We start from the raw sequence: 25,895 nt of genomic DNA on the forward strand, positions 1-25,895 counted from the left end.
ACCTTTCTTTTCTCTTCAGGGCAGCCACTGGAGGGCACCAGGAATATGACACCTGGATTTTCCAGAGCAGTGGCAGGACTGAGATCTCTCCTGACACTCAGGCATAATGCACTCAGGTTGAAGCCACAGTCCTCCACCTTCATCACTTTAGGTCTTTACTATGAAAAAGGTGATATTGTTCCCCTGGAGAATTCACTTTTCTCCAGCAACTACAGTTTCCTGGTTTGGGCTGAACCAGTATCTTGAGAGAATTCTATACATTGTGTCATCCCATTCTCCTCCACCCACTTCCTGCACCTTGAGTATTCTGATCTGAAAATAGTAACAGATTTGGAACCCTTCTGAGGACTGTTAAGGTTCCTGGAGGTTCTCAAGACCTGCAGAGATTTCAAAGAAACTAAAAAATGAAACACGCATTTCTCAACACCACTGTAGCTGGTTCTGTAGTCCCCTCACTGCCCTAACTGCCATAGTGCCTAGTAAAAGACTTATGACGTCTCAGATCCTGTGGGTTATGGCCAAGGACAGCCAGGCTTCTTTTTTTTTTTTAATCCATTTTTTTCTTACTAGATTTTGAGTTCAAGAAGACAAAACATCCAAATATTTTCCATTTCTCATGTGTGTCTATCACCTATGAATTTTTAGAGTCTTAAGAATCACTTTCCTGGTCATTTCTGGCTTAGTCTGTCAATTTTCATGTTGCTGTATAAGGATTGTCAGGGGCCACATTTCTGTTTAGGTACTAAACAGGATTATAATGTTTGACATTACTCACCAATATTTAAATTCTGTGTACTTTTTTTAGTGCAAAAAAATCTTTAAGTGCAAGTACCTATGTTCATAGTAATTTGTGAAAAGGAAAAGAAAAACACCTATTTTATTCCTCATGCAATCTTCTCTTTCCTGTTTCTGATATCCTGAAATCTGTCTTCATATAAAAGACTGAACTTTAATTATAAAACAGCATGGGCTAGATAAGGCTGCCAGCATGTTCTTTACTCCTGTGATTAGGAGTGGGTTTTGTTATGCTTTTCTTCTAATTTAATGTGATTTTAGATTTTTAACAGTGAACAGAAATTAATTTTGTAAACAGAAATATATGCATATTTGTTGAGAGAGAGAGGAGAGAGAGAGATTTTTTAAGAAGCAAGGATTCCTCTCACATAGGGGTTCCCCAGGAGACCTGAATGGGGGGAGGGGTACAGGGGGCTGACTCCAAGAGGTCTGTGTTCATGTCACAGCAACTCTATGAGCAGCCAGTCCCACCCAGTGTTCTTGGATGGGCCAAAAAAAGGACTAGAGCACTTTTGAGAAAAGCAAAATACTAAAGAGCTAGGTGAGGTAGTCAAGGAAACAGAAACAAAGTGAGAGAGGAAGTGATATGACTCCACACAAAATATGGGACTGGGAAAACACCAACGGGAAGCCAGACGCTGCAGAATTTTTTTAAATTTGAGATAGTGATAATGATGAGTTTAAAGGGTGAGGAAAAAGCCCATCATTCAGGAAGAAGGAACATCCCTGCCCAGGTGCCATGACCTGAATGCACTAAGCGACAGGCACCAAGGAAGCTTTCTGGTAGGGTCCGACCCACAGGAACTTTGGGATCCACCATCATGGAGATGTCCCTCCTTTCATGTGAGTTGAGGTTTCTGCTCTCACTCTGCCTTCACAGATCCTACAAGAGAACTACAGGTGTCAGGGAACTAAAGGAAAACTAACCAGGGAGAGGAAGAGTTTAACGTTGCATGCCTGTTTTGGAGGAGGGAAGAGGCTATTAAGGAGATCTTGAGAGTCTTGCTGCCAGTTTCTGTTTTCTTTAAACCTTCAGGATGTGGAAGGAGGGTGTGAGAACTGCTGGGGATTACTTTTTTAGGGACATGGGTAGTCCGAACCATCTACCTATAATATGATTCTCCTTTGGAATGGAGTGGAATAAACTTGATACTTTGGGATCAGACAGTTGGGAGTTAGGTTTTCTTTCCCTTAATCTACACACACACACACACACACACACACACACACACACACAGGTATTTGGGCCGTACAGGATGTTTTGGTCATGTGGAAGCTGGGTAGGATGGAATCTGGAGCAAAGATGGGTCCTTAAACATGTTCTTTAGGTAGGAGGCAACTTGTGATGATGTCTGGCCCTTCCTATTCGCTTTTGAACCGCTTCATGTACTCCAGGATGTCTGACTTGACTGTGTTGATGGAAGCCCGGTGGAACCAGCATATGACAGGGACTCCATCAGGCCCCACCAGGAACTTCTCAAAGTTCCAGCGGATGTCATGGACCTTCATGGGCTCCCAGAAGAGTTGGCTTGATGAGCCAAAAAAATCAGAGGTTGGAGGGCAGGAGTTCTGGAGCAGAGATATGGAAACAGCAAGACAGGTTTTTTTCTGCTTCTGTGTGGTCCAGTCTTATCCCTACCCCTAGAAATTCTACTCACCATTATATATCTCAGTATATTAACTACTTGACATGCTCTTAACGAACCACAGACATTTCAATACATCACTACCAGTACAATCAAACAACCAAGAGCTAGAGGGTATGATAGCAAATAGAAAAATTTCCTCCTTTCCCTGTCTCTCCCTCACTCCCATGATTATATCATGGTGCTTCAATGAAAGACTATCTTCTGTTTTCTTTGGTAAGTCATAACATTTCTTTAGCTTCAGTTTCTTTAGCTGAAAAAAAGGGGTCCTTCCATTCTGGGCTTACGTGGTTCTAACACTCTGTGACTCTAAAGTTAATTACCACATGACACTCTACATATCTGTTTCTATGTTTGTCTCTCTGATTAGATATGAATTCCTTCAGGGAAGAGATTATGCCCTATTAATATTTGTTAACTCATTGTGTAGCACAGTTCTTGCACACAACCAGGGATTTTATAAATGATTGTTGAATGAATGAATCATTACCATCCTGTAGGGAAGGTCAGTCTATGTTAGAGCAATCATATGTTATGTTTCCTCTACTTGAAGCTAAAGCCTCACAACAGATATTGCCATGATCCGTGAACTGAGCATTTCTTTCCAAGGAGTCCAAACTCAATCCTAGACTTGAGCCCCACACTTTCAGGGTATCTCTACCTACCTGACCAATCCTTGCCAGGTTTATGTTTGCTTACCTTCAGGAAGCTAAAGATCTCCTGTTCTTTTTCTCCATTCATATCCCCTTTCTCAAAGAGCTGAAAGTTGGGAACAAAGCCACCACCTGGACGTACATACCTGCAATGAACCAGAGTGTTCCTGAGAGGATCCAAATTAAGAAAAGGATGGATAATAATGGCCACCACAACAGGAAATCAGAGGTAAAGAAAGAGAGGCCGTAGACAGGGAAGGTGAGGAAAGAGGTCTTTGGGAATCAGAACTTCATGCACAGGCTTTAGGGAACCAATGGAGAATTCCAAGAAAATTGGAAGGCAAAATATTACTCAGCCATAAAAAAGAATGAAACAATGCCATTTGCAGCAATGGATGGACCTAGAGATTGTCATACTGAGTGAAGTAAGTCAGACAGAGAAGGACAAATATCATATGATATTGCTTATCTGTGGAATCTAGAAAACAATTATACAAATGAACTTATTTACAAAACAGAAATAGAGTCACAGATGTAGAAAGCAATCTCATGGTAACTGAGGGGGGGATAAATAGTGGGATTGGGATTGACATATACACACTACTATATATAAAATAGATAAGTAATAAGGAGCTACTGTAGAGCACAGGGAACTCTACTCAGTACTCTGTAATGACCTATATAGGAAAAGAATGTAAAGAGTGGATATATGTATATGTGTAACTGATTCACTTTGCTGTACAGCAGCAACTAAAACAACATTTTAAATCAACTATGCTCCAATAAAAATTTTAAAAAAAGAAAATTGGAAGGTTAGGATTCTTGATTCATTTCTATTTCCTGTATCTTCTCCTTTTTCCTGTGCTTCTTTTCCATTAGATTTCCCGTAGTCTTACCATTAAAGTACTGAAAGGTAGAGAGTACTGAGCACTGCCAGTAGGGCAAGACTGAATTCAAAGCATCATAATGATGTTCTTGAACCCATTCATCTGTCAGTCACCCCAGAAGTCTCCAGAATAAGAAGCCTCTAGGTAGAATGTGGAAGGAAAATCCTGACAGGGTCTTGCAGGGTCCCAAGCAGGCACTTACTTGAGCCCCAAAAGGATCTCTGAGTTTTTTGCTGGTTCTTGTTTTCCAAATTGGTTGCAGGGAAAGCCCAACACAACTACACCAAAAGGCTTCAGCTCCTCCTGTAGTGCATTCAGTTCTGTAAGTAGAGAGTGAACTGCATGGATAGCCCGGCCAGCAGCCCTACCTTGAGCAGTAAAAGACCACTGATTTATCCACTTTTCACATGAGTAAGCTGAGGACTATGAAGCGGAAGGTTCAAGATTACAGAAATTGAGGAAACAGAGCAAAAAGCTAGAGCATAGGTTTCCAGAAGCGCATCCCAATAGCTGCCATTTTTCTTGTGCAATAGCTCCCATAAGTGGCTCTTCATCATCCAATAGGAGCCCTCCTTTAAAAGCACAGATTGGTTAGTACTCTGTGTGTGCGTGTTGGGGGGAGGGGGGGTTCTGCTTGATTCTGAAGAGAAGTCAGATTTAAATGCCATTGCCTTCCTTAGTTGATGGATTGATTGATTGATCAAAAATGTTTTAAGGAAAGGCAAACAAAATGGACATGCTACCCCCTTCCTCTCACTATGCCCCATGATGACACAACCTGACACTCCAGTCACCTTCCCAGGAGCACTCTTTGGTGCTCTAACCTGGGAGTTGTTGAGGGAATCAGTGAGATGCTAAGCTTAGCTCCAAAGCATTCTCTACCTTTTTGTCAGTTCCAGTGACATAACTGATGTCATTTCCCTGGAACACTCACTGGGATTCTAGGCTACAAACTCCAAACTGCTCTTTACCACTGCCAGGAGGCTTTCCAACTCTCTGTCTGGACTTGTACCATTATTTCCAACTTTAGCCATTCTCAGTTCAGATTTACTGATTCCATGACCAGCACCAGCCAGTCCTATTCAGACTCAGCTCTATCTGCTGGCATCTCCCCCAAGGACCTCTTCTTAAAAGGAAGTGCTTTCTTCTCTTTATATATTTATTCAGTTACTATCCCTTTTATCTTTAACCATCAAGAATATTTCCTTCTTGAGCTTCCCTGGTGGCGCAGTGGTTGAGAGTCCGCCTGCCGATGCAGGGGACACGGGTTCGTGCCCTGGTCCGGGAAGATCCCACATGCCGAGGAGCGGCTGGGCCCGTGAGCCATGGCCGCTGAGCCTGTACGTCCAGAGCCTGTGCTCTGCAACGGGAGAGGCCACAACAGTGAGATGCCCGCGTGCAGCAAAAAAAAAAAAAAAAAAGAATATTTCCTTCCTGTTGAGGAAATACCTAGCAAACTTTGGTTCATTTGGAGTAAAATTTGAATGAGATGCTCTTTATAATTCTCATGAACTAGTTTAATAAATTATAGCACAGCAATACAATGGAAAATTATATCCTTTTTTTTTTTTCTTTTTTTGGTCTTGTTCGTTTTTTGGCTGCATCACATGGAATGTGGGATCTTAATTCCCCATCCAGGGATGGAACCTGTGCCCCCTGCAATGGAAGCACAAAGTCCTAACCACTGGACCACCAGGTAATTCTCTGGAAAACTATATCTTAAAATGAATAAGGAAACTCATCATGTGGTGACACGGAATAATGTCAAAGATATTTTATTATGTTAAAATGCACTGTGCAGAATCATTTGTGTGTGTGTGTGAGAGAGAGAGAGAGAGAGAGAAAGAGAGAGAGGAGACAGAGAAACTGATTTCTTGCATATGCATTAAAGATTTATGCAGGGACTTCCCTGGTGGTGCAGTGGTTAAGACTCAGAGCTCCCAATGTAGGGGGGCTCAGGTTTGATCCCTGGTCAGGGAACTAGATCCCACATGCCTGCTGCAACTAAGAGTTCACATGCTGCAACTAAGGAGCCCACGTGTCTCAACTAAGGAGGCTGCCTGCTGCAACTAAGGCCTGGCACAGCCAAATAAATAAATAAATAATAAAATAAATATAAAAAAAAAAAGATTTATGGAAATGTACACCACAAACTGATAACACTCGTTGCCCAAAGGGAAGGGACTGTGGAAGATTTCACTGTAAAGCCCTTTTGTACCTTTTAAATTTTGAATCTTGTGACTGTATTACCTATTCAATAAGTTTAAACTAAAACAGATATAAAAGCAGATTTACATTCCATGGAACTTCTGTTTACACCTCACAACTTTTTAAGCTTACCATATTTTTCAAGCTTAACTTTTTGAAGGGAGGAAAATCCCCACTTGCTAAATGATACTAAACTGTTGTTTAGCCTCTTATAATTTGATCCTGAGATTTTTATAAAAATTAAAAAAGTAGTCTTTAGCTTTTCAGGTTTTCCCTGGAGTTGATTGTACATAAAAATAATAAATATAATGTGACTCCCAAATTCTTTTAAATGTCTTGATCTTTTCAAAATCTGTAATTTGAGAGTATCTTTTTACGCACAATTTCAACATTAAATTGAAAAGGTCTTTAGCTTCTTTTGGTAAATGTGAATCATTTGGTTTTTGTTGTGCTTTGGTGGAGGGGGTATTTTAATATAATTTTTGCCTGAATCAAGCAGTCCCCACTGTCTTAGTCCATTCAGGCTGCTAAAACAAAATATCAGACTGGGTGGCTTGTAAATAAATAAATGAGAAATTTATTTCTCACAGTTCTGGAACTTGGAAGTCCAAGATCACGGTGCCAGTACTGTAGGGTTCTGAACAAGACCCTCTTCCAGGGTGCAGACTACCAACTTCTTCCTGTGTCCTCACATGGTGGAAGGAACTGGGGAGCCCTGTAGGGTATCTTTTGTAAGAGCATTAAGCCCATTCGTGACGGTTTTACCCTCATGACCTAAGCACCTCCCAGAAGCCCCACTTCCTATTGCCATCACATTGGGCATTAGTTTCAATATATGAATTGTGGGGGGACACGAATATTCAAACTGTAGCACTGCTGAATGTTAATTTTCAAATATCAAAATTTGGTGAACTGGGACTTCCCTGGTAGTCCAGTGGATAAGATGCTGTGCTTCCATTGCAGGGGGCCCCGCGTTCGATCCCTGGTCGGGGAAATAGATCCCGCAAGCATGCCACAATTAAGGAGCCCACCTGCTGCAACTAAGGGTCCAAATGCTGCAATAAAGATTCCGCGTGCCGCAACTAAGACCTGGTGCAGCCAAAATAAATAAATTAATTTTAAAAAATTTGGTGAACCATATATCTTAGAAGTGAGATTGCAATATGCCTAAATTTAAGTGGTGTTTAAAAAGGAGAAAATTGTTGGATTTCTTATTATTGGAGCGCCATTAAGACAAATTGATAGGACTTTATATTTTTGATCAGTTGACTAGATACTGATGTCAGTATGTGAAAAAATTTCTTAAAATTCATTCATGTATTATTTTGATCCATTTTTTGGTGGCACCGGTATAATTTATCTTTCGAATTTATCTTGAACTTTTAAAAAAAGCTGAAAATAAAGTTCTTGGCATGTCAAAAACTGCATCTATCTCTAGTATAATCCATCTAAAACTTTAACCTTTTCTGGATCAGCAGGAATTCCAAACTCTTTCCCATGAGTGCACAAATAAAATGGAAAATCCACCTCAGCCACCAAAGGTTGAGCCAAGTTTGGAGAGATGAAGCATTTTCCCAAATAGCTCTCACTCCAGTTAAATACTATGTAGATAGTAAACTACATTTCCTCTTCTCTGCCATTTGGAGGTGCCTGCGGAACCCAACGGTGTTTTCCAAAATATCAAAGATCAATAGTCTTTCCTGTTACCAGAAGTCACCAGTGAGACAGATAAAATCAGCCCCTGAGAGCTAGATTCTGGCCTGGGAGTCACAGCTAGGGTTTGGTGTTCTCCAGTTGAACATAAACAGTTTCACAGAAGATCAATAGCGTACAAGTGACCATGATGAATCAAGGCAAAAACAAGAACCACTCCATAATCATGTTTGGGGTTTTTTTGTTTTTCTTTTTTGGCTGCGTTGGGTTTTCGTTGCTACGCACAGGCTTTCTCTAGTTGTGGTGAGCTGAGGCTACTCTTCGTTGCGGTGTGCGGGCTTCTCATTGTAGTGGTTTCTCTTGTTGCAGAGCACGGGCTCTAGGCACGTGGGCTCCATAGTCGTGGCTCATGGGCTCTAGAGCGCAGGCTCAGTAGTTGTGGCACACGGGCTTAGATGCTCCACAGCATGTGGAATCTTCCCGGACCAGGGCTCCAACCCGTGTCCCCTGCATTAGCAGGCAGATTCTTAGCCACTGCGCCACCAGGGAAGCCCCTTAATCATATTTTAACCACACAATACATGAACATTATCCAGATCACAAAAATGACCAAGCATCATCCTATTCTTACCAATCTAAGTGATTGCTGTTTCTTTACCCTTGCTTTATTCCTCCTACTCTGTAGATATGATTTATTAAGATACCCAGTCATTGGCTTCCCCCAAATCACCTAACACAAGCCGCGATCCTCAAGTCCTCAAGTCTGTTCTAACATCTTCTTACTGATAGCCCCATGGTTGTCTACAGTATATGTTTTCCCTCAGAACATCGAGCAACAAACTCAACTACAGATATGTTCCTGGTGGTCTTTGACTAAATCTCTGGGAGAATCTTCATTCTCACACCTGGAGGTAATTCTCCTGAGAGCAGTGGCAGGATTTAGGGGAATAGAGTCACATGATGATCAGCTATCCCCCCCGCATCCCCCTGCTTCCTCCTAATAACAAAGTAGCAAAACCTTCTGGACTTAGAATATGGTCATCTGACAAAGCTAGTTCCAAGAGAGGTGAAACATGAATTCTTACCAGGATACTGAGCTGCCAAGCCTCAATAGGTGGCCACATTGACAAAGAGGACGTGCTTGCCCGCATACTGCTTGAACTGGATATACTCCTCGCCATTGAGGGTGAGGGCTCCATACTCATAGATGGTGCCTGTCACCCCCTTATAGCAATCCATCTGGAATGTGACACAAATAACCATAACGATGCAATGATAAGACAAACGATAATCCCCAATATCTGTGGACTTTTTTTAAACTCTAAGAACTGAAGAGAATTTTCAAAGTGATATTTTTAGTTATGGCTAATGCCACAGGTAGAACTTATATCTTCTAACTTACAATCTTTTTTTTTTTAACGGTGGGACAAGCACTTTATAATCCTCTTCCCATTCCTGGAATATGAACACAATTTCCCTCCATTCTCCGATCTACAATTTACCTGCAGTCTCCTCCACAGCCTAACACCACATTCCAGTCATCCCACCCCTTCTCAAGTATTCTTAACAGATTTTGGTAGAGTTTCTCATAACAGAAATATGTTTTACATAAATTTCTCATCTATATAGTCTTACATTGTAATTTCCTTCCCCCAGAGCCCAGCAAATAACTTGTTCCTCCTCTGGATCCCACTGAAGGCACTTTCCAGAGTTTTGTTGGTGGGAGCTCACTGGTACCTACAGAATTCATCCTCAACACCCCTTTCTTCTTATCTCTATGTGAAACAGGAAGCAAAGGGAAGGGACTTCCTACGCACAAGCATGCCAAGGGAAAGAGCGAACAGGACCTGGAGCAAAAAGCTAAAATGCTGTTATCTGAGGAGAGGGACTCCTGGAGATGTGGAGAAAAGGCATAGAATTTTAGAGTAATTTAAGTGAGTTTCAATTACTCTAAAATTCTATGTACGTAAATGTCTGCCCCATGCAGTGAAGGAATTGCTTGTGGGTCAGCTCCTGTGGGGAGAGTGGGGCAGAAAACTCTTTTATCATTTTCTAAGCCTATTAGTTCTGTCACTAGGATACCAGGCATAGCTTCCCCTTCACTATCCTTGGAGAGAAGGAGGCTGACGTAGGGCAGGCACGTTCCCTGTGTTCCATACATCCATACACATCTGTGCACAGACATTAATCCAAATATTTGAGAGTATTAGCCTAAGAAAGCCACCAAGAAAGGGTTGTCATCTATGTGCCTGCATTCTCTTTTGCGTTCATGCTACCTCAGCTCTCTGCTGAAGAGTTTCTAGCATTTGCCTTTCTTTCTAGTACAATTTTTTTTTAAAAAAGTGGAAATCATCCTGTGAGCTGTCATTTGTGTGCCTCCATTTTCCTTGTCTTCATGCTGCCTTAGCTCTGGGCTCAACAGCTTCCAGCTGTCTGTTTCACACATGGATATCACCCTGTGATCCAAGCTTTGTTTCCAGGATGCCACATCACCTCCCCTGAAATTAAAATTGGCCAGCAACTCTCTGGGCCTTTTGTGTTTTATTATTCCCTGAAAAAGAAAAAAAACACAAAAAAAACCCTCTCCCAACCCTAAAACTCTTTAGGGCACATTTCAGCACCAACTTCTTTTCCACCTGCCCCGAGGTTTCACCCTCCCCAAGAGCAACCAGTTCAGCTTCCCTCTAATCCAGTTGCTACGTCATGTCCTCTTTCCCGGACCCGCAATAGTGCCTGAGGTTCCAGACCAGAGTGGAGGGGACGGGCTCTGGGGTATCAAGCGGCCACCAGGGGGAGTGGCAAAGAGGAACGCAGCGAGAGCAGCCTGCATCCTTGGCCCACTTTCGGCCCAGTGACCCACCAGACTCAGGGGAGACGATCCACGTACAGAGAGTTTAGGAGAGCCTCTGCCTCACAGGACAGCAGTGGCAGTGGCAGATATCAGTTTGGAAGGGCTGGGAAGATGGATCTCGTCCTTCGTAGAGGGGGAGAAGGGAGAACTCCTTGCATCCTTGGCGGCCAATTTAGTCATCATTAAATTGACTAAATTCCCTGCGGGACACTCACCTTCATCTGTTGCTGCTTCGGGGTCGGCTGAGCGAAGCCGACCAGGAACAGTGAGAAAAGACACTAGGCCCAGAACTGCGGGATCATGGCTGGAACTAGGAGTTGTAGGCGAGCCTCAGGTCCCCAGGGATCTCGGCTCCTTTTGAGCCCCTGGCAGGGGCCAGTTTGAAGATGCGCTCTCCAATCGCAGAGCAGCATTAGCACATGGGCAACCCCCCCTTCCCTGCCACCCCGCTCTCCCTCCCCTTTCTTCTTCCCTCTCTCCAACCTTCCCCTCCCCCTCCCCTCCCCCTCCCCCTCACTCCTCCGCCCACTCCTGCAAGCCCTGAAGGCTCAGAGCACCCAGTGCCTCCGGGTCAGGCCACCCGCTGGTGTTCTGGCGCCCCGTGCTCTGGCAGATGAAGGCGGAGGCTTCCCTCTTTGGAACTTGAAGTACTGTCTTTACCTTCTCCAGGCAGTTCCTAGGTGCTGGCTCTGCATCCAGGAAGTAAAGCCACCACCACTGAATCAGAACCTGCTTTTAAAAATTAAGATCCTCATGTAATTTACACACAAGCTAAAGTTTGAGAAGCATCGTCCAGATGACTATTAATCCTTTGTACTGTCCCCTCAGACTTTCATCACTTAGTCAACAGCACACTGTATTTTCTAATTATGAAGTCCAGATGTGGGGACCTGCATGTCTCAGACCCTTTGCCCTGAGATCTGTCCCCTGGAGAAGGGCTTGTTAATGCAGGAGTAACACAGATGATGGATACACATTCACAGGGGGAAGTTACCCAGGAGAAAGATCTAAACTGTGCATTAGGGAACTGCCTTGGGCTCGACTAAGCTTCATTCTCTGTAAATTATTGTACTCATCCCTACCCCACTTACTCCATAAAACTATTTACTGTGAGGTCCTAATAAGGTAACAATCTGAAAGTTGTTGCAAAGTATTTGAATGGGTGAAGAGTCAGAGTTGTTTCTCCCACCCCTCCTCCCTCCCATCTGCTCCCTTCCGGCTTTTCACTGCCAGCTCAGCTTTACTAAACTCCCTTGTTTATTGAAGTGATAACTTCTTCCTTTTCAGTTCTAAGCCCCTTGACATCCAGTCCCCTCCATCCGCCCTGCCTCTTCCAGGTTTGCACAAAAGCCTTTCTCTGCTCCTGAAACTTAAGTCTGGATGGGGTTGAATTCTCATGAACTCTGTTGGAAGATAAGCTTTCTGTTATCTCAGATTTCTTCTCAAAGGCCTATAATCTATAGCCTGACGGCTGATATCTGATCCAGCCAAGCAGGTCCTCAAGGCATTTAGAGCAGTCATGCAGAAGGCGTCCCTCTTTTGGCACAGACCTACACACATTCCCAAGCTCCTTGGCCTCTTGCCGTTCTCATTTTTAAAAATGGCTGAACCTTAGACTGTGAAGCTATAGCGACCATTGAGTTCAATACCCATGATAAGGGTATTGACTAGCTCCTTATCTCAGAAAAAGCTAATGTCTCTGTACCTTAGTTTTCTTATCTGTAAAATCAGGGTAATAATAGTGTCTACCTCCTAGGGCTGCTTTGAGGATGGAAAAGAACTCAGCCCAGGGCCTGAAACATGTGAGCAACTGGAAGTCTATTTATCATCCACATGTTCATCTTTATGCATCAGAAAACTGAAGCCCACAGAGAGAAGGGACATCTCAAAGGTCACGGGTTAGTAATGGTGAAGTGAAAGCAAATTCCTGATTCTTACCATAGAACCCTTGCTCTGGTTCCACATGGATCATCAGTTGTTGTGACTAAATCTTCAATGTCTGAGGTGATTTACTTTTGCTCGTCTTGCAATAACTAGCCCTTGAGTGGTGAGGAGACACTTCTGAATAGACCTTATCAGTAAGTTAAATAGTCTAAAACCCCAACTTCCCATGTTCCTATTCCAATATTCCTAAGTTTTTGAGCACCCTGGGTCCTGGCCTCCAGTGATGAGAAGTGAAGGTACAGAGCACACACTGAGCAGGAGGAAAGGGGCAGACATCTCATGTCCCTGATCCCCCTGAAGGTATTTCAGGGCTACAATTCCCCTTCACTCCTCCTCCGGAGCCATAGTTCACATCCCTATTAGCTCCTTCCAGGAGCTTTGCTTTCATCTCTTAGTTTGTCTCTTCACTTCCGTTGAGGCCAGGGCGGGCCACCCCAAAATATGCCTTAATGGCAGACTTTCCTGGTGGTGCAGTGGTTAAGAATCCGCCTGCCAGTGCAGGGCAGACGGGTTCGAGCCCTGGTCAGGGAAGATCCCACACGCCGCAGAGCAACAAAACCCCTGCGCCACAACTGCTGAGCCTGCGCTCTAGGGCCCGCGAGCTACAACTACTGAGCCCACATGCCACAACTACTGCAGCCCGGGCGCCTAGAGCCCGGGCGCCTAGAGTCCGCGCTCCGCAATCAGAGAAGCCACCGCAAAGAGAAGGCTGCGCTCCACAATGAAGAGTGGCCCCTGCTCGCTGCAACCAGAGAAAGCCCGCACGCAGCAACAAAGACCCAACGCAGCCAAAAATAAATAAATAAACTGCTGTTGTTTAAAATATATATATATTTATATGCCTTAATGGCATGTTGATTATTTTGAATTAGTTACTTAAGAAATGATTGACGCAAGAGAGACAGTTTGACCCTCCTCTCTGTCTCCCTGAAAGCAGGAAATAAATCTCCCATGTGAAAGGTACATTCCCTGCATCTGGAGGCATCAGGGCATGCTTATCACCAGAGAAAGGGAATTTGGGCAGAGAAGCTGTATAAACAAACCCTGTTACTTCTTCAATTTACTACCCCAAGCCCAAACTCTGTTTAGATTTTTCACTAATTAAGCACCCAAAGCCTAAGTTTCTTTGTCTTGTCAAGTCCTCACATATTTATTGGTCTTTGTCTAGAAAGTATAAAAGCTGCCTGCTTTGACCACTTCTGGGGACCCATTTCTATAAGACCTCCATGCACACAAATTAAAATTTGTTTCTTTTTCTCCTGTTAATCTGTCTTGTGTTGATTTTATTATGAGTCCAGCCACAATAACTCAAGAGGGATAGAGGGAAATTTCCTCCTTCCCATACTTCCCAGATCTTCTCCAGTCTCTCTTCCTCCACACTTTGCTTCTATTCTATGACTTTTCTAAAGGTCAGTTTCGTTGACATCGCTCATATTTAAAATACTTTGATTCCTCCCTAATTCTTACACTTTCAATCTGAAATTCTCCCATGGGGCACTCATCTTTCCTGATTTGACATTAGTTAAATTTTCAGGTGTACCCTTCCCTCCATAAATGTTATGTTTCTGGCAGATTGAACTGTCTTCATCACTCAAAATCCACCTATCTAGGTATTGATTCTTGACATTTTAGGTAAAATCTGGCCAGTACTTTGGGATCATTCCTGAAAGATTTTTTGACACATTAATTGCATGTTTTTGTTCAAAATGATGGGATACAATTATCAAACAAGACCTCAGAGGTAACTCTCTGAGGCCTGAGTCACAAATCAGGGGTCTAGTGAGCTTGATGAGGGCTTGAACTTAAGCCATAGAGTCAGTCTCGCTGCCTTTCTCAAATAGCCTAGGGCTAGGGCAGAAGAGGATGGGAGACTCATATCAATTTGTCTCAATCACTATTTCTTTGACCCAATTCTTTGACCCAAGCAGTTTAGATGACATAGACAGGACTCCTAAGAAGAGAAATGATTTGTACAAGGTCACAGGATGTTATGGGCTGAGTTATATTCCCCTCCAAAAGGTATATTGAAATCCTAACCTGCAGGACCTCAGAATGTGACTTTATTTGAAAGTAGTATCTTTGCCAATGTAATTAGTTAAGATGACGTCATAACTGGAGTAGGATGGACACCTAATCCAATATGACTGATATCCTCATAAAAAGATGGCCTTGTAAAGGACGTAAAGAGATTGGAGTTGTGCTGCCACAAGCCAGGGGATGTTTGGGCTTACCAGAAGCTGGAAGAGGCAAGGAAGGATCCTTCCCTACAGGTTTCAGAGGGAGCATGGCCATGGTGACACTTTGAGTTCAGACTTTAGCCCCCCAAACTGTGAAACAATACAGTTCCATAGTTCTAAGCCACTTAGTTTGTGATACTTTGTCATGGCAGCCCTAGGAAACTAATTCCTGTAAATAAGTCTCAGTTCAGAGATAAGAACTGAGTGCTCTCTGATTTCCGACAAGTTTCTTCCATTGCCTTATGTCTACCCCACATTCACCATAAAGTTCTTTCATTCTCAGTTTCTTTGATTGTAAAGGAAACAAAATTCTTTATTGTGTCCATACAGGCCTTCATTTTAGTTCCAGAATGAAACTATTTCTTTATTTACCTGAACCTCAACTTAGAGATTCAAGCCTCTGCTTGATTCTAACTGAAATACTTTTCGGATTTAATCTATCTCCCTAGGTACACGGACCCTCCTGTCAGGACTCCAGGATTTTCTTCTCTGTTTTGCAAAGGAATGACATAGACTTTAATTGCAGATCTGCCACAATTTTGTAATGCCATTCCATACTGTAAATGATATTTTTCATTTTGCCCTCACTACCAGAGTAGAAATAACTCAGGAGAGTAAGATTCCCCCCCCCCCCGCACCATGCAGCATGTGAGATCTTAGTTCCCCAACCCGTGCCCCCTGCACTGGGAATGCAGAGTCTTAATCACTGGACTGCCAGAGAGTCACTTGACTTCAAATCTAACTTTTTTTGTTTGTTTTAAAATCACCTTTGACTTCCTTAAATCCATTAACTACACATAGTGGGAATTTGAGTCTGTAACAGGGAAGAACTAACCTGACTCCATATTGAATCTATTTCTTTAAGTTCTAGCCTTTGTGCTCTATAGCTAATTGCCTCCTGCCCAGCCTTGCTAACTCTGTACATAGGCATGTTAATCATAAATTGAATGTGGCCTGTAGCTTGAAGTATACAGAATAGTCCCCTTCCAGAAGCTCTGCCTCCCATGCTTAACCTTTAAAGCTAAACTACTTTTGCTTAGCTTGTAGGTATACTAATCATTAGAAAGATAATTTTCCCTTGCTTGGCGACCACTCGTCCACATAGAGATAAGGAGTTGCAGAACAGGAAATAACATCTGTCTTATTGAAGATTTACAGGAGCATCATGGCCAACCCTACAGTGAACAACTCAAGAACAAACGATGACCACGTCCCCTCCAAGATCTGGCTGGCACCAAGAAGTCTGCAACAACTCATCACCTCTTGACCTCACTTCCTCCCATTTCCCTCTCTTTGTAGCATAACAGAAGCTTGTATTCAAACCCAAACAAGATGGTTCTTTAGGACATTAGTCTGCCATCTTCTTGGTTTGCAGGTTTTCTGAATAAAGTCTCTATTCCTTGCCCCAACACCTTGTTTCTCGACTTATTGGCCTGTTGTGTGACAAGCAGTATGAGCTTGGACTTGGTAACAAGGTGAATGATGTATGGTGTAGTTTCCTTTTTTGTAACATTTTTATCCATGTTTGTGTCTACTATTGCCTCATCCTTGAGGACACCTCAGATCCAGGCTGGCTGTGGCCCTTAATGTCTTCCTTAAGGCAACTTGCCCTGAAGCAAAGTATTCCTGTAGGCTCTGCCACTATTGCCAAAGTTTCCATCCTCATCTGCTCCAAGAAATAATTCTAGGGTTTGGTGAGACAAAAGGGATAATTTGTAAAGAAGAATGTATACTTTCCCAGGTAGGGCCCGTATCTATTATTTCCACCTTAATGTACCAGGGAAGTGCCACTGTGTCCATGCACAGCCACGGGCATCTGAGACACCCACAGCACCCGCAAGAGCTAAGCAATTTATTTGGCCACAGAACCAGGCATCCCCCAATAAGGCATAGTCCCAAAGTTTCTGTGACTCAGGCCTTGCTCCTCCCTCAGAAGGAAAGACTATGCCATCTCATCAAATACTGCAAACCACAATCCAACAATTAACCTGGGGGTAGGAGTTTGGACTAAAAGATGACCGCTTTAAGTCCTTTCACATTTAATAATCTTTTAATATTTCCTCATCTTTTAATATGTTCAGGTCTCTTGGTTATCTAATTTGACCAATTTTCACCTTGAGAAGACTGAGAAGTGAGAGTATTGACTCAGCAAACTCTAAAATTGTAGTGCTCAAGTATTGCAGCTTCCTTAATTCATGTATGGAAAGGCAGAGGCCCAGAAAGTGGAGTAATCGACACTTCTGACCTTGGAAAGCCTCTGTCACTGGACCAAGCAAATCAAGTTAGGGGCAACTGACAGAAGTGGGTCAAGTTTGACTTCTCCCACTTGATTTATTTATTTATTTATTTTTGGCCACGCCACATGTCAAGCGGGATCTTAGAACCAGTGTTCCCTGCAGTGGAAGCTCAGAAGCAGTTTAGATGATCCTTACTTCGAATGGTTCAACACCAGCTGGTAGGTTCCTGCACTTCTCAACAGATCTCAGGGCCAACTCTGTGTATTCCCTGGACAACGACCTCAGGAGGATAAGTCAGTAGAAACAAGTGATGCTAGGAGGAATTTGCTCCCAGAGACAGAATGGGGGAGGAAATAGAGAAGAAATAAGGTAGTGATAAAGGGAGATGGGAGATAAAGAACAAAGTATGAAGGAGGAGAACTAACACATATTGACTCCCTTCTTACTCTGTATCAGGCATATTTCTATAGATTTTCTTAATCATTACCAAAATAGCCATAAGGTTAATATTTTCTCCGTTTTATAAATAATGTTATGAATACAAAGTAGAAATAATTCCCCTAAGTTACAGATCTGTGTCAAACTGGGACTCACATTCAAGCGTGTTCTGATCCAAAATCTGTAGTAGCCTAAATGATAACATCCAAAGATATCATATTTTAATCCCTGGAACCTGTAAATGTTATATTATATGTCAAAGATTTTGCTTATGTGACTAAGTAAAGGATTTTGAGATGAATGGATTATCCTGGATTATCTGGGTGGGCCCTAAATACGATCACATGTATTCTTATAAGAGGAAAGCAGATGGAGATTTTACTATAGAAGACAGAGGAGATATAACAATTGAAGCTAGAGGTTGGAGTGATACCAGGAAGGAGTCACAAACCTCTTTTTATATTTTCCATAACGTGTTCCTTATTTCCTTCTGATCCCTTACCAGAAGCATCCTTTAATATCATATTTCTACCAACAGTTAGTTCAAGGCATTCTAGGCTTTTCCTATCATGTCCTTCAAGATTATTCCAGCCTCAACCCATTATCCAATTCCAAAGCCACATCAATATTTTTAGGTATTTGTTACAGTAGCACCTGCTTTTAGGTATCAAAATCCATATTAGTTTCCTTTGGCTGCTGTAACAAGTTACCACAAACAAACCTGGTGATTTAAAAGAACAAACCTTTATTCTCTCATAGCTCTAGAGATCAGAAGTCCAAAGTCAGTTTCACTGGACCAAATCAAGCGGCGACTCTAGGGGAGAATCTGTTTCTTACCTCATCCAGTTTCTTGTGCTTCTGGCTCTCCTTGGTTTGCAGCTGCATCACCGTAATCTTTGCCTTCATGGTCACATTGCCTTCTCTCTTTCTGTCTGTAGTCTAATCTTTCTCATAGAGCACTTAAGAACTGACAAGACGGTAACACACTACCAAGCCAATTGTGCAGAAAAAGAAACTGAACACTAATAACATTTTTTTCTCATGAAGGGCTAATATCTCTCCAGGTAGAGTTGAATTTCTGATTTGAAGGCCTCTTGCATGTAGAGGGTATGTGATTCTCCAGACACCAACTTGGTGTTCAACAGTTCAATTCAATTCTGACACCAACTCCCAACTCTTCTCAGTTTAAGGGCTCAGTTTCACAAGATTGCCCCCACTTCAGGGACCAGTTGTAAATCCCAGCATGGGAGCACCCATCTACTAATTGATTAACTATAAATTGAGGGTTCCCACGACCCTCTCTTCACTTTTGATAATTTACTAGAATGACTCACAGAATTCGGGAAATCACTTTACGTACATTTACTGGTACATTATAAAGGATGTAACTCAGAGACAGCCAAATGGAAGAAATGCAAGGCAAGGTATGGGGGGATGTGCGGATATGGAGTTTCCATGCCCTCTCCAGGTATGTCACCCTCCCAATGCTTCCAGTGTTTATCAACCAGGAAGCTATCAAACCCTGTCATTTAGAGTTTTTTATGGAGGTTTCCTTACAAAGGCATGATTGATGAAATCAATGACCGCTGGTGATTGAATTCAATCTCCAGGCCTTCTCCATTCCCTGGAGAGAGGGCAGGGCTGGAAGCTCCAATTCTCTAATTATGACTTGGTCTTCCTGACTAGCAGCTTGCATCCTGAAGTTATGCAGGAGCCCCCAGCCACCAGTCTTCTCATTAGCACGCATCCCACTCAGGAGATTTCAACAGCTTTAAGAAGCTCTGTGCCAGGAAGTGGGGACAAAGAGAAAATATTTAATTTTTATTCTACCACAAGGGTCAGACACCAAGTCCTAGGGTCCATTCAGTAAGAGTCTGCCTACCTTAAGCTATGGTCTTAACAGCGTAAACAGCTTGTCCTTACCTCTTGGTAAGGACAAACTAGAAAACACCAATCCACCCAACGACAAGCGTATGCAAGGAAATTAGTCAGGGTTCTCCAGAAAAACAGAACCCATAGGAGAGAGATAGATAAGGAGGTAGAGCTATCTCTATTGGTTCTTTTTTCTAGAGATAAATAGATACTAGATCTATCTATCTAGCTCTCTATCTATCTAGCTCTGTATCTAAAAAGATTTATTATAGGGAACTGGCTCACATGTTATAGACTGAGAAGTCCCAAGTCAGGAAGCTGCAGTCAACAAGCTGGAGACCCAGGATAGTCAATGGTATAGTTCTAGTCTGAGTCTGAAGGCTTGAGAGAACCAGGAGAGCTGATGGTATAAGTTCCACTCTGAGTCTGAATCCAAAGACAGAAGACCAATTCAAAGACAGGCAGAAAGAGAGAGATTTCTTGCTTGCTGGGCAACGCATGGTCCAATCAAATTGACACATAAAATTAACCATCACAGGGCTTCCCTGGTGGCGCAGTGGTTGAGAGTCCGCCTGCCGATGCAGGGGACACGGGTTTGTGCCCCGGTCCGGGAAGATCCCACTATGCCGCCATGGCCACTGGGCCTGCGCGTCCAGAGCCTGTGCTCCACAACGGGAGAGGCCACAACAGTGAGAGGCCCGTGTACCAAAAAAAAAAAAAAAAAAAATTAACCATCACAGTAAATGTATTACTAAGACTGACCATGTAAACATCTTTCTCTTTATATATTTAGATAGGTAATATCTATTTATGTTTAAATATACCAGTGATATAACATATAATTATATAATCTGTAAAAAATTAATAAACAGAAACCTCAATAGAGTTAGGCGACCAGAAGGGGGAGCTCTCACAGTCTGTGACCATAGCAGAGCCCAACAGGAAGAAGAAAAACTTCTTTACTGGCAATTGAACTCAACCAATGAAAAGCCATGGATTCTTTGTTTACTGTAGCCCTCCCAACTTCCTTTTCTTCTCTGTAAAAGTGGTCTCTTTCCTTGCCTGTGGGGACTTACACGTGGCTCACCACGGTTGCAGACCCTGAAATGCAATTCTCTGCTCATCCTGAATAAACTCATCTTTGCTGGAGAAATATCTGGCAGCCTATTTGTTTCAGATCAACAACTCATATTTTAAACTCACAGCAAACTAAGAATACAAGAGACCTTTTCAACCTGATGAAGAGTATCTAACACAAGTCTACAGCAAATATCATACTTAATGGTGAAATATTTAATCATTACCCCTTGAAATAATATTCAAGGAAAGAATGTCTCTACTACTACTTCAATTCAATTCAGTATTGTATTGGCAAACCTGGCCAGTGAATTGAAGGCAAAAAAAGGAAATTAAATGTACAGAGATTAGAAACAAATGAAACTACCATTAGCATACCTTATGAACATATAATTTAAAAAGAAACTAGCAATAAATTATTATAATATGTGGATTTAGCAAAGTTGCTAGATAAAAGAATCAATACAAATTTTATTATATCTATATATTTTCAGAAACCATTAAAAAATTAAACTTAATTTTTAAACTACATAAAATAATCAAATACCTAACAGTAAACTCAGCAAAAGATGTACTAGATCTTTATGATGAGAAATATGTCTTAACTGGCACAGTTTTGAAGAGCTCTAAATTAATTCTGAGGTATATTATCTTAATGGATTAGAAGAGTAAACACTGTAAAAATGTCAATTCTACCTAAACTATTCTACAGATTCAATGCAATCTCAACCAAAATCCTAACAGACATTTCTGAGGAATTTGGAAAAGGTGCTTAAGAAACTTAAGTGTAAGTGCAAATGGACAAAAGTAGTCAAGACACTTTTGAAGAAGGTGGGAGAACTTGCTTCATAAAATATCAAAATTCATTTTTAAAACTATATGTTAAAATCTACATTAAACATGCTTAGCATTTCATAAATATTAAGTTCTCTTTAAATATTTGGCTTTAGGCTATTATAAACATGCCAATTCAGATTTAAGACTAAGTTATCTCAGATAATCAGTCACCAATATCAAATTAGTAAGGTCAAACAAAAGACTATGACCTTCATAGTCTGATGTGTATATATCCATTTCCTCCTGTGTAAATGTTTCTACTTCTAAAAGATCCTCATCAATATCTATAAATTCATTTTCACTATCATCAGTGACAGAAATAATTTCATCATTGGTTCCTTTTATTTCAGGATTTTTTACTTCTGTGGGCATTCTACTGACAAAAATGAAGCAGCTAAATTATAACTCATTCTTGGGAACAAAGAGCTTGCTTTCAATTGATTCAGTTTATTGAAAAAGAACAAAGTAAGCTTTCATGTTTATAAAGTCTTTGCTTTTTAACCATGTGTGGCACATAGTAAAAGCTCAATAAAAGGTTGTTCAATGAAAAAAAAAGGTACATTAAACGTTGTCTGTTTTAAGAATAAACAAATAGAACAATGGAAAGAAATAGAGAGCTCAGAAATAGACTTGTGTATATAAGGACTCTTGATTTATGACAAAGTACAATGCAAAGTAATAGAAAAATAAAGCATGGCCTTTTAAATAAATAGTGATGATTCAATTGGATATCCATGGGAAAAGAAATTAAAACTTTATTCCTACCTTATACAGTCAGCCATCTGCAGTTGGTTAAATCGATGGATACAAAACACGTGGATACAAAGGGCCGACTGTATCAGTTGTATTGTGCTATTTTATATAAGGGACTTGAGCATCCGCAGATTTGGGTATCCATAGGGGCTCCTGGAACCAATCCCTGGCAGATACTCAGGGATGACTATAACATTCACAAAATTCTAGTCCATCCACGTCTTTGACCTCACTTCCAAAACAAGAAATATAGGCACACCTTGGAGATTCTGTGGGTTTGGTTCCTTCCAGACCACTGCAATAAAGTGAGTCACACAAACTTTCTTCTTTTTGGTTTCCCAGTGGGTATAAAAGTTATGTTTATACTATGCTATTAAGTGTTTAATATAGCATTATGTCTAAAAAAACAATGTATATGCCTTAATTAAAAAATAATGCCGGGACTTCCCTGGTGGTGCAGTGGTTAAGAATCTGCCTGCCAATGCAGGGAACATGGGTTCAAGCCCTGGTCCGGAAAGATCCCACATGCCTCGGAGCAACTAAGCCCGTGCACCACAACTACTGAGCCTGCGCTCTAGAGCCCACAAGTCACAACTACTGAGCCCACATGCCACAACTACTGAAGCCCGCGCGCCTAGAGCCCATGCTGCGCAACAAGAGAAGCCACCGCAATGAGAAGCCAGCGCACTGCAAAGAAGAGTAACCCCCACTCACTGCAAGTAGAGAAGTCCCGTGTGCAGCAACAAAGACCTAATGCAGCCAAAAATTTTTTTAAATAATTAATTAATTTAAAAAATAATGCTGTTGGAAAAATGGTGCCAGTAGACTTGCTCAACTCAGGGTTGCCACAAACCTTCAATTTATAAAAGTGCAGTAAAGTGAAGTGCAATAAAACAAGGTCTGCCTGTGTAGGGGAAGAATGACACTGTGAGGAAAAAATTAGACAACTAAAATGTGGGATATTTATCAGGACAACTGGACTTATAACTTCAAAAATGCCATAAATGAGAAACAGTGGGATTGTTCTAGATTTAAAATAAAAGATACAAAAAAGACATAATCAATATCAAAACATGAACCTTGAATGAACCCAGGTTTGAAAGAGAAGTTATAAAGTCAGGTTAGGAACTATTGGATAAATTAGTTGTTCTAAATCTGATCAGACCGTAACAGGGATAGAGACTGTTGTAGGGGCAGAGTTGTGGATGTGTCTAGCCCTGGCCTTGTGACTTGGATGAGGCAGTCTCTCCACTTTACTGAGCATCTTCTTCTCATGTATACAGTTGTGGCCTGGGAAACACGAACCATAAGACACATTAGAGCTTAAAATTTGTAAAATTTCTGGCTTCCTACTCTCGTTTCCCAATCCTCTAGGGGTAATAACTGATCAAATCAGTTTTAAAGGTGACCAGAATTGTTCAAAACTGATAAAATAAACTAAGAATGTCAGCCTTAGAAGGGACTTTGGTGATTTTGATATTTTCTCAATGTCCCACAGTTGTATTGAGTTGGTGATGGCTTGCAACGTGTATTGGTGAAATGGGCATATTTATTCTTTCTCTGGGAGCAGCAAGGGCCTTAGACACAGACTGGAGAATTTCCAGGTGGGAGGGCATCTGGGTTTGAATGGTGTGGGTTACTCAAATTCCTGTGGTTGTGCATGGACACAGAGCTCTCTCTCCCACGCCCTCCCCCAGCCCATTAAGACTGAACAGACAAGAACACTGCCTAAGGGAGTATACATCCTTCCTCTCACTGCCTCCCCCTGTCCCCCTCCCCCAACCTCCAAGAAGCAGAATTCTTCCTGTAGCAGGTTGGAGGAGGAAAGCTTGGCATGAGTGACAGACACTTCAGAAAATCTGAGTCAGGACCAGCTGTTTCAGTGAAGGCTCAGGGCCAGAATCAGCCTGGACCAGAAGTGAGCTTCCTTATCATGTTTGGGGAAGGAGGTCAGAAGGTTAAGAACACATGAGGATGAAAATTAAATGCAAAAGGACAGTGGTCTCTCTAGAACTTCCCTTCATTTCCAAACGTATATTTGATTGGGAGTTGAACCTAGAGTAGAGAGACAAATGGATTTGAAATAAAACCTCTGGTTTATGGTCTAGGTCTACACTATTAATGAGACTTTGCTTGTCACTTCCCCTCTCTGAACCTCACTTTTCCATTGAAAATCTGAGCAAATAATGCCTGTTCTACCTTTTTAACTGGCTGATTGTGAAGGCTAAATGAAATCCTTGATGTGAAGGAGATTTGTCAACTACAAATTCTATGTAAACATAAGCAATATAACTTTAAAATGGCAGACTTAGGAGTAGATCCTACATTTCACACTTGTAACCCACACTTGCAACACAGGAAAATCCTGGAGACCTGAATGGGGATCCCAGATGCCAATGGAGATTATCAAATTCAGGGAAAATATCCAAGTAAAACTAAATGGTGGACAAAAATCTCTAAATCATATTTGGGTGGTTGTAGAGGCTGTGACTGAATCTGGGATGAAGAGGTGGACTACATCTCAGAAAAAAACTGAACCTGTTTCCTCTATGATCAAAGGAACTAACACAAGAAACTTGGTGCTGATTTTTAGGTAGGATTAAGTCATTAACAGAGGCTAAGACAGAGAGTCTGAAAGACTTTATCTGACTTTAAACTGCCACCCACTAGCTATGGGCAAGAAAGTTATCCTCATGAGAAACCTACCTCGAGGAAAAACTGGAGTCTGACTGGGGAAAATAGGCAGTGCTTGAGACATGTTGATTTTTGCCATTCTATTTAAGATTATGGACGATTAGCAATTACAAGATTTTTAAAGTCAGGAAGTGACAGTTCTTATTGTTTAATTTAAATCTGGACTGGTTTTCAGACTTAATCTATGGCTCAGGTGACAAACATTTCAAACCTAAAATCTTGTTTCGTAAAAATTGATAAAATTACGTTCCCTATCCTTTCTTTTTTTTTTTTTTTTGCGGTACGTGGGCCTCTCACTGTTGTGGCCTCTCCCGTTGCAGAGCACAGGCTCCAGACACGCAGGCTCAGCGGCCATGGCTCACGGGCCCAGCCGCTCCGCAGCACGTGGGATCTTCCCGGACCAGGGCACGAACCCATGTCCCCTGCATCGGCAGGCAGACTCTCAACCACTGCGCCACCAGGGAAGCCGTCCCTGTCCTTTCAATGGAAATAAATATATAGATAATTTGGGGCAGGGAAGGTAGAATCCCCAAGTAATCAGTGTAATTGACCTCCAAGATCAAGAACCTAAATCCAAAGTGTTTCAAGGAATGGAGAGTATTTAGCTTGTCTGAAGAATGAGATTCACAGGAGGAGCTACTGAGAGTGAAGATTGAGAAGGAGGCTGAGGTCGCATCAGGAGCAATTTGGATACCATGCTGGAGATCCTGGATTTGATGCTATAATAAATTAGTTAGCCTTATTGGCTCACTGTCGGTGGAGGGATATCATCAGACAAGTGTTCAGCAGCTCCAGTGGCAGCAGGTGAAGGAAAAAAAGCATTGAAGGGGAAGAACTTGGAAGAGAGAACACATGACAAGTAGGAAATTATTTCAGCATTCCAGAAGGGAAATAACAGGAATTTGACATGTGGCTCTGGTAGAAGGTATGAAGAGAAGGCAGCAGTTATATGATACAGTCAGGTAGACCATGACAGGAAGGGGCCCCACGTAGCCCCTTGCTGAGCATGAGCTCCTAAACCTTTTCTTCTCCAGGTCAGAGCTTTTGTTTCCAGGGAAACTAAGACAATGGGACACAGAGACTTGGGAAGGCAGAGATTTTAGGCCACTTGAC

At 42.0% G+C, this 25,895-nt stretch overlaps 1 protein-coding gene across 1 annotated transcript; it reads right to left on the minus strand.

Moving 5' to 3' along the window:
- Window positions 1-2,157: 2,157 nt before the first annotated feature.
- GPX6 (glutathione peroxidase 6) lies at window positions 2,158-10,995 on the minus strand. The gene is given in 5 exon segments (XM_029242807.1): window positions 2,158-2,364; window positions 3,141-3,240; window positions 4,184-4,301; window positions 8,928-9,081; window positions 10,909-10,995. Coding segments are annotated over 5 exon segments (666 nt in total).
- Window positions 10,996-25,895: the final 14,900 nt, after the last annotated feature.

This window comes from Monodon monoceros, unplaced genomic scaffold (genome assembly GCF_005190385.1).
Source record: "Monodon monoceros isolate NGI ecotype Baffin Bay Population unplaced genomic scaffold, NGI_Narwhal_1 Super_Scaffold_3, whole genome shotgun sequence".
Lineage (NCBI taxonomy): Eukaryota > Metazoa > Chordata > Mammalia > Artiodactyla > Monodontidae > Monodon > Monodon monoceros.